The sequence below is a fragment of the Arachis stenosperma genome, chromosome 1, assembly GCF_014773155.1.
Source record: "Arachis stenosperma cultivar V10309 chromosome 1, arast.V10309.gnm1.PFL2, whole genome shotgun sequence".
Classification (NCBI taxonomy): Eukaryota; Viridiplantae; Streptophyta; class Magnoliopsida; order Fabales; family Fabaceae; genus Arachis; species Arachis stenosperma.
In genome coordinates, this window is record NC_080377.1 from 130,008,781 (window position 1) to 130,022,925 (window position 14,145).

The following is a 14,145-nucleotide window of genomic DNA, read 5'->3' on the forward strand; positions in this document are numbered from 1 at the left end:
TTTGCATTGAATAAATGTTGATACCCTTTGTTTCTTTCTTGAGTTTAGCATGAGGACATGCTTAGTTTAAGTGTGGGGACGTTTGATAAACTCCAATTTTGTGGTTTATCTTGTGCTTAATTTAGGAGATTTTATCAACTTATCTCACATTTATTCAACGAAATAGCATTGTTTTATAATTCTCCCTAAATTTGAGCTTAAGAGTGAAAACGTGCTTTTTAGGCCTTAAATTTGCCAATTTTAATCCACTTTAATTCCATTCAATGTCTTTATATGTTTGTTGAGTGATTTTAGGTTCATAAGGCAAGTATTGGATGGAAGAAGTGAAGAGAAAAGCATGCAAAGTGGAGTATTCATGATAAAACAAGCATTTGGAGAATTGAAGGCCACGCGCATGCGTCACCCACATGTATGCGTGAGAAAAGATTTGCAAGCCATGCGCACGCGTCACCCACGTGTACGCGTGAGGAGGAATTTTGGCCAGCGATGCGCACGCGTGACACTGATCACGTGACCTCATTAAAGTGAAAATGCTGGGGGTGATTTCTGAGCTTCCCAGGCCCAAATCTAACTCATCTCTGAGGCTATTTGATGTAGAATTCAAGATTCGACAAGGGGGAGCAATTAGTGTAGCTTAGGATCATGTAGGTTAATTTTTTTTTGGATCTAGGATTAATTTCTTGTTTTCATCTGGTTTTCTTTATAATTTCTTATTCCTACACCTTCATTCTCTTAGTTTGTAGTGTTAATTTTCCTTTTTATGCCTCTTTTTAAGTTGATGAACCTTTGTTGGATTTGGATTTCCTTTAATGCAATTTGATGTTTGATGTTCTTTTATTGTTGATTTGAGTTGTCATTGTTATTTTCTTGCAATTGGTAGTTGGTAGATTTATTATTCTTGCACTTTTATGACGCTTTCCTTTTATGCCTTCCAAGTGTTTGATAAAATGCTTGGTTGGATGTTAGAGTAGCTTTTTGAGCTTTCTTGGCTTGGAAGAGAAATTAGGTAATCTTGAGTCATGAATAACCAATTTGGGTTGATGATCTAGAGTTGTTAGTTAATATTGTTTCCTTTGATGCTAGTCTTTTGCTAATTCAATTAGTAAGTTGACTAGGACTTTTGGATTGAGATTAACTAGTCTTATTTGACTTTCTTTGAATGTTGGAGATGACATTGTACCTTCTCCCATTGGAGATAACTAAATAGGATAAATTCTTGATAATTGTTATGTTATGATTAATGACTAGATAAAAACCCTAGATTCTCAATCCTTGCCATGAATGCCTCTTTTTAGTAGTTGTTATCTTTAGTTGCTTGATTTTATTTTCTTGCACTTTTATCAACCCTCACCTTGGATACCATAACCAATAATGTGCACACCTCACTGCAATTCCTTGAGAAAACAACCCTGGACTAATACTCTCGGTTATTTTTATTGGGATGGACCTGTGACAACTAAAATTAAACTTTAATTGAGCATTACTTGTCGGTTTGGAACTATACTTGCAACGAAGTTATTTTCTTCTAACCGAGAAGAAATTCCTAACCGTCGGTTTTGCTCTTTCAGTACGCATGCACCATGTGTACGCATGAATCCTCAATTTCCCATGTCTTGTGTGTACACATGTAGCATGGGTACTGATAAACCACTATTTCATGGTTTATATTGTATTTAATTGAGTGGTTTTATCAAGCTTTTCACCCACTTATTCATAGGATTTGCATGATTTTACAATTCCTTCCTAGTTTAGTTTTATGATTGAAAACATGCTTCTTTGGTCTTAATTTAGCTAATCTTAATCCTCTCTTATTACCATTCGATGCCTTGTTCTGTGTGTTAAGTGTTTCAGGCTTCATAGGGCAGGAATGGCTTAGAGAATGAAGAGGAAGCGTGCAAAAATGGAAGGAACACAAGGAATTGAGGAGATGACCAGCGAGAAGTCACGCGGTCGCATGGCTCACGCGACCGCGCGAAATGGAAGAAATCGGAGTGACTCGTTCGCATGCCTGACGCGACCGCGCAGATTGGAAGCTGCACGAATGACGCGAATGCGTGGACGACGCGCATGCGTGGTACAAAAAACGCTGAGTGACGCGATCGCGTGGACGACGTGGACGCGTGACGTGCGCAATCTGCAGAATTGCAAAAGTTGCTGGCAGAGATTCTGGGCCGCATTTCAACCCAGTTTTCGGCCCAGAAACACAGATTAAAGTCAGGGAACATGCAGAGACTCAACATGCTTTCATAACTCACAATTTTAGGTTTTAGATGTAGTTTTTAGTGAGAGAGGTTCTCTCCTCTCTCTTAGGTTTTAGGATTAGGATTCCTCTTAAAGGATTTAGAATTTCAACTCTTCATCAGGTTCAATATTTCTTTTACTTTATATTTCTCTTTTACTTTCAGATACTTTAATGCTCTCATTTAATTACTTATGTTGCCAGATTGACTTATGAATTCTTTATGTTTAGATTGATTTTCTCTTATTAATGCAATTGAGGTATTTCAGATCTAAGATTCTTATTTAGCTTTTTATATTATTGGCTTTAATTGATTAACTGGAAGCTCTTGAGTTATCAGCTATTCAGGATTGATTGTTATGTCGGCTGATTAATTGGAATTGCACTAACTCTAGTCTTTCCTTAGGAGTTGGCTAGGACTTGGGAAATCTAACCAATTGGTTCACTTGACTTTCCCTTGCTTACGCAAAGGTTAACTAAGTGTGATTAACTTCCATTCTCATAGGAGTAACTAGGATAGGACTTTCGAATTTTCATATCTTGCCAAGACTTTATTTTATAGTTAATTATTTATTTTATTTGTCATTTAATTTACTTGTTCCTCACTTTCAAAACCCAATTTACCAAACTCATAACCAATAATAAGAACATACCTCCCTGCAATTCCTTGAGAAGACGACCCGAGGTTTGAATACTCGGTTATCAATTTTAAAAAGGGTTTGTTACTTGTGACAACCAAAATGTTTGTAAGAAAGGACTTCTGTTGGTTTAGGAGCTATACTTGCAACGAGTACCAAATTGTAAAGATTCTTAGACCACGCAAAGTTCTTCTCTTCAAGACCGAGGCCTTAGCCTCCATCACGGGCCCCAGTGTCGGAAGTTCTTCTGGAGACAAGTCAAAACCTGATTTAGAATCTCTGAGATTGTAATCTCGGACAACAAAAACTATTTCATGAACAAACGATTCAGGGAATTCCTTGAGGGTCTCGACGTCTGATGAGCGGATAATTTATACGCTTTTTGGCATTATTTTTAGGAAGTTTTTAGTAAGTTTTAGTTACTTTTTAGTATATTTTTATTAGTTTCTATGCAAAAATCACATTTCTGGACTTTACTATGAGTTTTTGAGTTTTTCTGTGATTTTAGGTATTTTCTGGCTGAAATTGAGGGACCTGAGCAAAAATCTTATTCAAAGGCTGAGAAAGGACTACAGATGCTGTTGGATTCTGACCCTCCTACACACAAAGTGAATTTTTTGGAGCTACCAAAGCCCAATTGATGCACTTTTAATTGCATTGGAAAGTAGACATCTTGGGCGTTCCAGAAATGTATAATAGTTCATACTTTGCCCGAGATTTGATGGCCCAAACTGGCGTCCAAACGACCACCAAAGACCCTTTTCTGGCGTAAAATGCCAGAACTGGCACCAAAGCTGGAGTTAAACGCCCAAACTGGCACCCAAGCTAGTGTTTAACTCCAAGAAGAATCTATGCACGTGAAAGCTTCAATGCTCAGCCCAAGCACACACCAAGTGGGCCCGAAACTGGATTTCTGCACTATCTGCACTTAGTTACTCATTTTCTGTAAACCTAGTTTACTAGTTTAGTATAAATAGCACTTTTTACTATTGTATTCATATCTTTGGATGACTTCTTGATCCTTTGATTAGGTCTTCTTCCCCTATTTTCGAATTCTTATGCCATTTGGGAGGCTGGCCATTCGGCCATGCCTAGACCTTTTGTTCTTATGTATTTTCAACTGTGGAGTTTCTACACCTCATATATTAAGGTGAGGAGCTCTGCTGTTCCTCATGAAATAATGCAAGTACTATTGTTTTTCTTTCAATTTACGCCTACTTCTTCTCCAACATATACTCTCGTACTTAATTTAGTTAAGTCAGACTGAAGGGGTGATCTGTGACAATCACCCACTATCTTCAGTACTCGCTTAGCCAAGATCCGTGTGCCTGACAACCACAAGTCGTCTACATGATGTTCAACGTAGTCATTGGATGCCAGCTGGAGTATATTCTCTTGGGTCTCTAATCCATGCGTTTGAATAGCATCTCCTAACAACAGAGCATTCAAATCAGTGAGATCAAAACCTTTGTGGTATAGGCTAGAAACAATTGGTAGCATTTCTGAGATTCAGAAAGTCTAAACCTTGTCTGTGGTATTTTGAGTAGGATCTGGGAGGGGATGACTGTGACGAGCTTCAAACTCACAACTGTTGGGCGCAGTGACAGTGCGCAAAAAGATCAATGGATCTTATTCCGACACAAGTGAGAACCGACAGATGATTAGCCCTGCGGTGAGAACTGTAGTGGGACCATTTTCACAGAGAGGACGGATGGTATCCATTGACAACGGTTATCCACCAACTTACAACTTGCCATCGAAGGGAGTGCACATGATTGGATGGAAGCAATAGGGAAGCAGAGGTTCAGAAGCAACAAAGCATCTCCAAATGCTTATCTGAAATTCCGAATGAATTGCATAAGTATCTCTATTTTATTTTATATTTTATTTATCTATTAATTATCAAGACCTCATAACCATTTGAATCCACCTGACTCATGTAAGGTATTACTTGGACGACCCAGTGCACTAGCTGGTTAGTTGTGCGGAGTTGTGAAAAGTGTGATCACAATTTCGTGCACCAATTCTTTTGGCACCGTTCCTGGGGATTGTTCGAGTTTGGACAACTGATGGTTCATCTTGTTGCTTAGATTGGGTAATTTTATTTTATGCTTAAGCTTTTTGTTTTTATTTTCGAAAAATACAAAAAAATTTAAAAAAATCATAAAAACCAAAAAAATATTTTGTGTTTCTTGTTTGAGTCTAGTGTCAAATCCTAAGTTTGGTGTCTATTGCATGTTTTCAATTTTCCTAAGTTTTCGAAAAAATTCGTGCATTGTGTTCTTCTGTGATCTTCGAGTGGTTCTTTATGATTTCCTTTGTCTGATCTAATGATTTTCCTGTTTTGTGTTTTATGTTGTTTTTCATATGCATTTTCAAAATCATAGTGTTTGAACATTCAAAATTTCTAAGTTTGGTGTCTTGCATGTCTTTCCTTTCTTAAAAGATTTTCAAAAATATGTCCTTGATGTTCATCATAATCTTCAAAGTGTTCTTGGTGTTTATCTTGACATTCAAGGTGTCCTTGCATGCATTACTTGTTTTGATCTTGCATTTTTTATGGTTTATTTTATTTTGTTATTTTTCTCTCTCTTCGTTAAAAATTCAAAAATAAAAAAGATATATTTTCAAGTAAATAATACAGAGAAATGAAGATTCAGAACATAAAGCAGAAGAATCATAGAGAAAAAGAGCTCACTGGCAATAAAATGCTAGTAAAGAGGCACTTTGGGCGTTAAACGCCAGAAAAGCTATCATTCTGGGCGTTTAATGCCAATAAAGCTATCATTCTGGGCGTTAAACGCCAGAATGGGCAACATTCTGGGCGTTAAATGGCAGCATTCTGGGCGTTTAGAAAAATGCCCAGTAAAGAAGGATTTCTGGCGTTTAACGCCAGCCAGGGTATCTGGCTGGGCGTTAAACTCCCAAAGAGGTAGCATTCTGGGCGTTAAACGCCAAAATGGATAGCATCCTAGGCGTTTAACGCCATGATGATACAAAGGAGGTAATTTCATTCCCAATTCAATTTTTTTTTCAAATTTTCATGTTTTAATTCATAATTTTAAAATCTTATCTTTCCACATTTTCAAAAAAATCCTTGCTAACAATCAATGTTTTGATTAAAAAAATTGCAAGTTTGTTACTTTCTTGTTAAGAAATGTTCAATCTTTGAATTTTAGAATCATATCTTTTAATTTCTCGTTAGTCAAGTCATCAATTTTAAAAATCAAATCTTTTTCAATCATATCTTTTCAATCATATCTTTTTAAAACCATATCTTTTTCAATCAAATATTTTTCAATCATATCTTTTTAAATTTTGATTTCAAACTCTTTTTCTAACTTCTTATCTTTTTAAAATTATTTTCAAATTTTTTTCAACTAATTACTATTTCTTATCTTTTTCAAAACCACCTAACCACTTTTCCACTTCCAATTTTCGAAAATCACTAACCACTTTTTCAAAAATCTTTTTAATTAACTAATTATTTTAATTTTAATTTTCGAAAACTCTCTCTCTCTCATCTCTTTCTATTTATTTGCCAACACATCTCTTCTACTTATAATTCAAACATTCTCTCTCTCTCTGTGTTCGAATTTTTCTCATTCTCTCTTGACCTCATTCTTCTATTCTTCTTTTCTTCTTACACCTTAAGCAATCTCTATACTGTGACATAGAGGATTTCACTACTCCCTTTGCTCTCTTCTTTTTCATATGAGCAGAAACAGGGATAAAAACATTCTTGTTGAAGCTGATCCTGAACCTGAAAGGACTCTGAAGAAGAAGCTAAGAGAAGCTAAAGCACAACATTCCAAAAAGGACCTTACAGAAAAATTCAAAAAAGAAGTAGACATGGCAGCCGAACCCAACAACAATGCCAGAGATGCAAGAAAGATGCTTGGTGACTATGCTGCACCAACTTCTAATTTCTATGGAAGAAGCATCTCAATTCCTGTCATTGGAGCAAACAACTTTGAGCTTAAACCTCAATTAGTTTCTCTAATGTAGCAGAATTGCAAGTTTCATGGACTTCCATCGGAAGATCCTCATCAGTTCTTAGCTGAATTCGTGAAAATCTGTGATATTGTTAAGACCAATGGGGTTGATCCTGAGGTTTACAGACTTGTGTTTTTTCCCTTTGCTGTGAGAGACAGAGCTAGAACATGGTTGGACTCACAACCTAGAGAAAGCTTGAACTCTTGGGACAAGCTGGTCAATGCTTTCTTGACCAAATTCTTTCCACCTCAAAAGATGAGCAAGCTCAGAGTGGACATCCAAACCTTCAGACAGAAGGAAGTTGAATCCCTCTATGAAGCTTGGAAAAGATACAAGCAATTAACCAAAAGGTGTCCTTCTGACATGTTTCCAGAATGGAGCATCATATGTATATTTGATAAACCAGTATTTTCTGGTTTATCTTGTATTTAATTGAGTGATTTTTATCAAGTCTTTACCCACTTATTCATATGATTTGCATGGCTTTACAACTCCTTCCTATTCTTGATCTATGGTTGAAAACTTGCTTCCTAGAAGTCTTTAATTTGTGTATTTTAATTCTCCTTTATACCATTCGATGCCGTGATCCGTGTGTTAAGTGTTTTACACTTTATAGGGCATGAATAGCTTAAAGGATAGAGAGGAAGCTTGCAAAAAAATAGAAGGAACACAAGAAACTAAGGAGATAACCAGCGAGCAGCGACGCGCACGCATGGCTCACGCGTGCACGTGACATGGAGAAAATTGCACTGACGCGTGCGCGTGCCTGATGCGTACGCGTGGATTGGAGTTATGCAATATGATGCGAGCGCGTGCTTGACGCAAATGCGTGACACGCCAAAACAACCAGCGATGCGAACGCGTGACTGACATGTACACGTGACATGCGCGATCTACAGAATTAACAGAAAATGTTGGGGGTGATTTCGGGCCGTGTTTTGACCCAATTTTCGGCCCAGAAACACAGACTAAAGCAAGGGAACATGCAGAGACTCGAGACAACATTCATTATTCACAATTTTAGTTTTAGATGTAGTTTTTCTAGAGAGAGAGGCTCTCTCCTCTCTCTTAGTTTTTAGGATTTAGGATTTCTTAGGTTAGGTTTACTTCTTCTTCATTCCAGGTTCAATGTTCCTTTACATTGGTTTCTCTTCTATTTTTATTCATTCTATTACTTTGATTTATGAATTCTCATGTTAGATTTGATTTTATATTTAATATAATTTGAGGTATTTCAGATTTATGATTGCTTTCTTTTATTTATGATATAAATAATTTGGATTTTTCCCCTTTGGCCTTGGTTAAGTAATTGGTGACACTTGAGTTATCAAACTCGGTGCTGATTAAAAATTGGAAATTGCTTATTGATTTAGATTCCTCTAACGCTAGTCTTTCCATAAGAGTTGACCAGGATTTGAGGAATCAAACTGATTAGTCAACTTGACTTTCCTTTATTTAGTAAGGGTTAACTAAGTGGGAGCAATAAACAATTCTCATCACAACTGATAAGGATAACTAGGATGGGATTTCCAGTTCTCATACCTTGCCAAGAGTTTTTCTAGTTATTAATTTATTTTCTTGCCATCTAATTCCTTGTTCAAACCTTTCAAAAAACCCAAAAGATATTTTTCCCTAACCAATAATAAATCATACCTTCATGCAATTTCCTTGAGAGACGACCCGAGGTTTAAATACTTCGGTTATAAATTTTACTGGGTTTGCTTTAGTGACAAACAAGTTTTTTTTTTGTAGAAAGGATTTTTGTTGGTTTAGAAGCTATACTTTCAACGAGAGCTTATTTGTAAAATTCTAGACCACGTAAGAATCCGTTCATCAAAATGGCGCCGTTGCCGGGGAATTGCAAACGTGTGCCTTATTATTGGTTATTGTAAATAATTGATTTTTTGTTTCTTTGTTAGTGTTTCTAGTTTTAGGAGTTTATTTTCATTAATTTCTATTAGTTTTTATTTCTTTAATTTCTACTATGAATTCTCACCCCTCTGGTTTCAAGTTTGGTTCCAATGTTGTTATAAGGAATGGAAGCTATAATGAGAACAAGCATCAAGGTTTGAAGAATCAAAGATGGGATGAGCTATAAGGATTTGATCAACCTGATGCCAGGGCATCTTGGCCAGTTTCACTGACCTTTTCTTTACTGTTTTTAAGGTAGTTTCATGCATTTTCTTAGGAAATAAGCTAGTTTTGGGTGGATATTCACTTATACCTTGATTCAAGCATACATTGTGCATTTTACATGATTTTATGAGGATTTTGCATGAGTTTAGTGACAAATTGTATGTTGCATTACCCATGACTTGGACTAGAACTTTGATGCACTCTATTGCTTGATTTCAGGACCAAAGGAAGCAAGGAAGAACCACTTAGCAGTCACGTTAATCTAATTAACGTACCACTAATGTGGAATGGGAGGTAACTTGCAAAGTTAATGAGAAAAGTGATTGCCAATAACGCTCTCGAAGCCATCATTGCCCACGTTAAGAGTCACGTTAACTAAGTTAACGTGAACTCTAACGTGAAGAAGGGACTTTGAGCCAACGTTAGTGACACTTAACATTATCACTAACGTTGGCCAATGATCATAAGTGGCCACGTTAAAGTCCACGTTAACTTAGTTAACGTGGCCTCTAACGTTAAAAGGGGGAAGGAAGCCAACGTTAGTGACACTCAACATTGTCACTAACGTTGGCCTAAGGTGCACACACAACGTAAGAGGCAAGGGAGGTCGACAACGTTAGTGACACCCAACATTGTCACTAACGTTGGAAGCACCCACAAAACCCCAAGGAGCCACGTTAACTTTCACGTTAACTTAGTTAACGTGGAAGCTAACGTTGATAAGTGAAAGATGAGCCAACGTTGGTGACACTCAACATTCACTAACGTTGGGGATGGCTAAGAATGGCCACGTTAGAAGCCACGTTAACCTAGTTAACGTGGGACTTTAACGTGAGACATAGGGCACACTAGAACGTTAGTGACAATGTTAAGTGTCACTAACGTTCTCGAAAGTTGGCAAGGCCACGTTAGAAGCCACGTTAACCTAGTTAACGTGGGCTCTAACGTGAGGCAAAGGGGTACATTGGAACGTTAGTGACAATGTTGAGTGTCACTAACGTTCTTGAACTCATACTTTTACTAAACGTTAACACCCCTAACGTCCTGAGCTAAAGTCTCTGCCCACTTCACACTTTCTCTCTGCAAGTAGAACCAAGCCCAAATGAAGAAGAGAACGGCTTCAAACTCAAGATATAAAGGCCCAAGACTTGAAGAGCCAACTAGAAGCTGAGAAGAGTAGTATATATAGGAGTAGCTTTGAATTATTTGGGAGTTCTGGGAGTTGGAAAATAGCACTACTCTCTGTATTTTTACCTTCTCTGCTCTTCTAGTTCCATGATGTATTCTCCATCTTTGTTTTCATTTTCTAGAGCTATGAACAACTAAACCCTTTTCATTGGGTTAGGGAGCTCTGTTGTAATTTGATGGATCAATACTAGTTTTCCTTATTCTTCTTCTATCTTTTCTCTTGATTTTACTTGAAAGCTTTCGATCTTCATCCCATTGGGTAGTTATCTTGGAAAAGAAACTATTCAAAATTGGATCTCTTCTGAGCCTTGAAAGAGGAATAAAGAGATCAAGCTAGAAATGCTTTCTCATGCTGGACCAAATTGGGTTTGGATGGATATGTGACTATAATCCTCTCAATACTTGATTTGATAAATGCATGTGGTATAATCAGTGACCACACTTCATCTCTTCTCATGAGCAATTGACCAAGGAATTGGCTATTGATCAAGATTTGAGAGATTGAATTGCAAGAAATTGTAATTCAATCAATTAAGATTGACAAGGAGATCAATGAGTGCATTGATTGAGGAAGAGATGAAAATGAACTTGATTCGGAGAATTACAACATCTCCTGCGCCCAATGAACTCCCCAATTCTGATCTCACCCATTCTCTTTAATTTCTGCGTTTACTTTTATGAGCAAACACCCCATTCCCATTTACAATTCTGCAATTTACTTTCAGTCATTTACTTTCAGCCCTTTAATTCTAGCATTTACTTTTTCTGTCATTTACATTCCCGCTATTTCATTTTCTGCAAATCTCAACCCAAATTCTGAATTCGCTCAACTAGAACATTCTTCAAATTAAAGTTGCTTGATCAATCAATCCCTGTGGGATTCGACCTCACTCTATTGTGAGTTTTTACTTGACGACAAATTCGGTACACTTGCTGAAGGAAATTTGTTGAGAGACAGTTTCCACCTGCATCAAGTTTATGGCGCTGTTGCCGCGGATTGATTGTGCATCAAGAATGATTAGATTGGAAGATCACTAGATTGAGCATTTTTTTTTGTTGAATTAACTTTCTGTTTGAGTAATTTACTTTCTGTCTTAGTTAACTTCTTCCCTTCCCCCTCTACTCTTTCATGTTCTTTGTTATTTACCATTCAGTTTGCTAACCCACTAACTGTTTGATATATTGCATCACTCACAACTAACAGTAATTCTGACATCAATACTATATGCATATATTGTTACTTGCTTGTACTTGTTGGTTGTATGACAGGGAGAAGAAGCGGGGCTTCAACTTCCTTCGATTCTGAACCAGAGAGGACCCTCCTTAGATTAAGGAGGGAAGCAAGAGAAAAACGTGCAATCGGTGCTGAAGAGGAGGAGGAACACTTTGAACTAAACATGGAAGGCAACATGGAAAACCAACATGAAGAAGAGGCTAATAACCATGGGGGAGGAGGTAGAGCAAATCATGCTGGGGAGGATAGAAGAGTGTTAGGCTCTTACATCAATCCAAACCCAGGCAACTGTGGGAGCAGCATTCAGAAGCCCACCATACATGCCAACAATTTCGAGTTAAAACCTCAGCTCATCACTCTTGTGCAGAATAATTGCTCATTTGGAGTAGGTGCTCAAGAAGATCCGAATCAACACTTGACCACCTTCTTGAGGATTTGTGACACAGTGAAGTCCAATGGAGTCCACCAGGATGTCTATAGGCTGCTCTTGTTCCCTTTTTCACTCAGGGACAAGGCATTCAAATGGCTTGAATCCTTCCCAAAAGAAAGCCTGACAAATTGGAAGGAGGTAGTGAATAAGTTTTTGGCAAGGTTTTACCCCCCTCAAAGGATCAATAGGCTAAGAACTGAAGTGCAGACGTTCAGAGAGCAAGATGGGGAGACACTTTATGAAGCTTGGGAAAGGTTCAAAGACCTAACAAGGAGATGCCCACCAGAGATGTTTAATGAGTAGGTCCAACTTCACATCTTCTATGAAGGTCTTTCCTATGAGTCAAAGAAGGCTGTGGATCATTCATCAGGAGGCTCTTTGAACAAGAAGAAAACCATTGAAGAAGCCATAGATGTCATCGAAACAGTTGCTGAGAATGACTACTTCTATGCCTCTGAAAGAAGTAACACTAGAGGAGTAATGGAGCTTAACCACATGGATGCACTGTTAGCCCAAAACAAGATGATCACCAAGCAGCTAGCTGACCTCACCAAGAAGATAGAGAGGAACCAAGTGGCAGCCATTACCACTTCACCAATAACCCAAGAAGGAATGGATGAAGAGGCAGAGGGTAACCTTGAGCAAGCCAACTACATTGGGAATTCACCTAGACAGAACCATGATCCATACTCCAAAACCTACAACTCTGGATAGAGGAACCACCCAAACTTTGGGTGGGAGAATCAGCAAGATCAAAGCCAAGACCAGAGACGTTACAACTCCAACAATAATGCAGCTCATCAACAATTCACACAGGGGACATATCAACACCCCCACAACAACACTTCTCCACACCCATATCAAAACCAAAACAACACCTCTACTCCCAATCCACCATCATTTGATGACAAGCTCTCTAAGATTGAAGCCTTACTTGAAGGAATATGCCAAGAGATTCAAGAAAACAAGGTGTTCAAAGAGGAGGTGCAAGCCAATATTAAGAACCAGGGAGAGACCATCAAGAAGCTGGAATTCCAAGTGGGATGCTTAGCTGAGAAGTTTCCCAAACCCACTGATAGCTTCCCAAGTGACACGGAGAAAAACCCAAGAGGCGAAGCAAAGAAAGTAAGATGGGAAGATTGCAAAATGGTCACTACAAGTGATCAAGAGGATGAAGACAAGCAAAGCAAACTCTCCCAACAGCCTGAAGACAACTCAACAGAGGAGGAGGATAGAGATCACCAAGAACCAGAAATCTCACAACAAGAGTTGCTTAAGCTCTATGCACCATTTCCCCAACTGCTCAATGGTGCTGTGGGGAAGAGAATATACTCAAGGTTCCTAGACTTGTTTGCATCTCTGTATGTGAACATACCATTCATCAAGGCCATCCAACAAATGCCTGCATTCATCAAGTATATGAAGGAATTTCTTCCCAGGAAAAGCTCACTCAAAGGAGGTCAAACTATAGTGTTGAACAAGGAATGTAGTGCCCTTATTCAACCTGAGTTGCCTGCAAAAAGAAAAGATCCAGGGAGTTTTCACATCCCCTGTGCCATAGGAGAAACAATCTTCGATAGAGCACTCTGTGATTTGGGGGCAAGCATCAACTTACTGCCATTATCCTTGGTAAAGAGGCTGTAGATCAATGAGATAATGCCCACAGATGTGGTCATCAGACTGGCTGACAAGACTCAAAAGCAAGCAATAGGAGTGGTGGAAAATGTGTTGCTAAAGGTTGGGAAATACTTTCTCCTTACAGACTTTGTCATCCTGGACATGGAAGAGAGTCACACTCACCCAATCATATTGGGAAGACCCTTCCTAGCTACGGCAAGAGCACTCATAGATGTGGAGAAAGGGGAGCTAATATTGAGGATCCATGATGAACGACTCAGCTTTAATATCTTCAAATTCTCACAAGAAGCAGACCAAGAGCACAAGGAACCAAGCAAAGATCATAATGAGATGTTGAAGGAGGAAGCAAGCACTGAAGCACACCCAACCTATCTGGAGACCCCTTTGGTTGATAAACAAGGGAATCAGCAACCACCACAGCTCAAGGAAAAGTTAGAGGAACCTAAACCTCTAGAGGGATGTGAAGACAACATCAAAACCCCCTTAGAGGAAGAAGTTATCAAGAACAAGGCAATATCAAAAGACACAAGGAAGAAGGTACCAAGGAGGTGGAGGAACAAAAAGATCCCTACAGAAGACTTTTCTCCAGGGGATAGAGTGATCTCAGCTTACTTCCCAGACATTCCCCCTAATCTCCCTACTGTAC

The 14,145-nt window shown here is 38.4% G+C and overlaps 1 protein-coding gene and 1 non-coding gene across 2 annotated transcripts in view; one reads left to right on the top strand and one right to left on the bottom strand.

Annotated features, from left to right (window-relative positions):
* Positions 1-13,505, top strand: part of LOC130934834 (uncharacterized) — a 30,044-nt gene extending 16,539 nt beyond the window's left edge. The window contains exon 2 of the mRNA XM_057864364.1: positions 12,576-13,505. Coding sequence (XP_057720347.1) covers positions 12,576-13,505 — 930 coding nt within the window. The remainder of the gene's footprint in view (positions 1-12,575) is intronic.
* On the bottom strand, positions 7,135-7,238 carry LOC130947625 (small nucleolar RNA R71). The gene has a single exon (XR_009072731.1). It is a non-coding gene; the product is annotated as a small nucleolar RNA R71 (small nucleolar RNA).
* Positions 13,506-14,145: the final 640 nt, after the last annotated feature.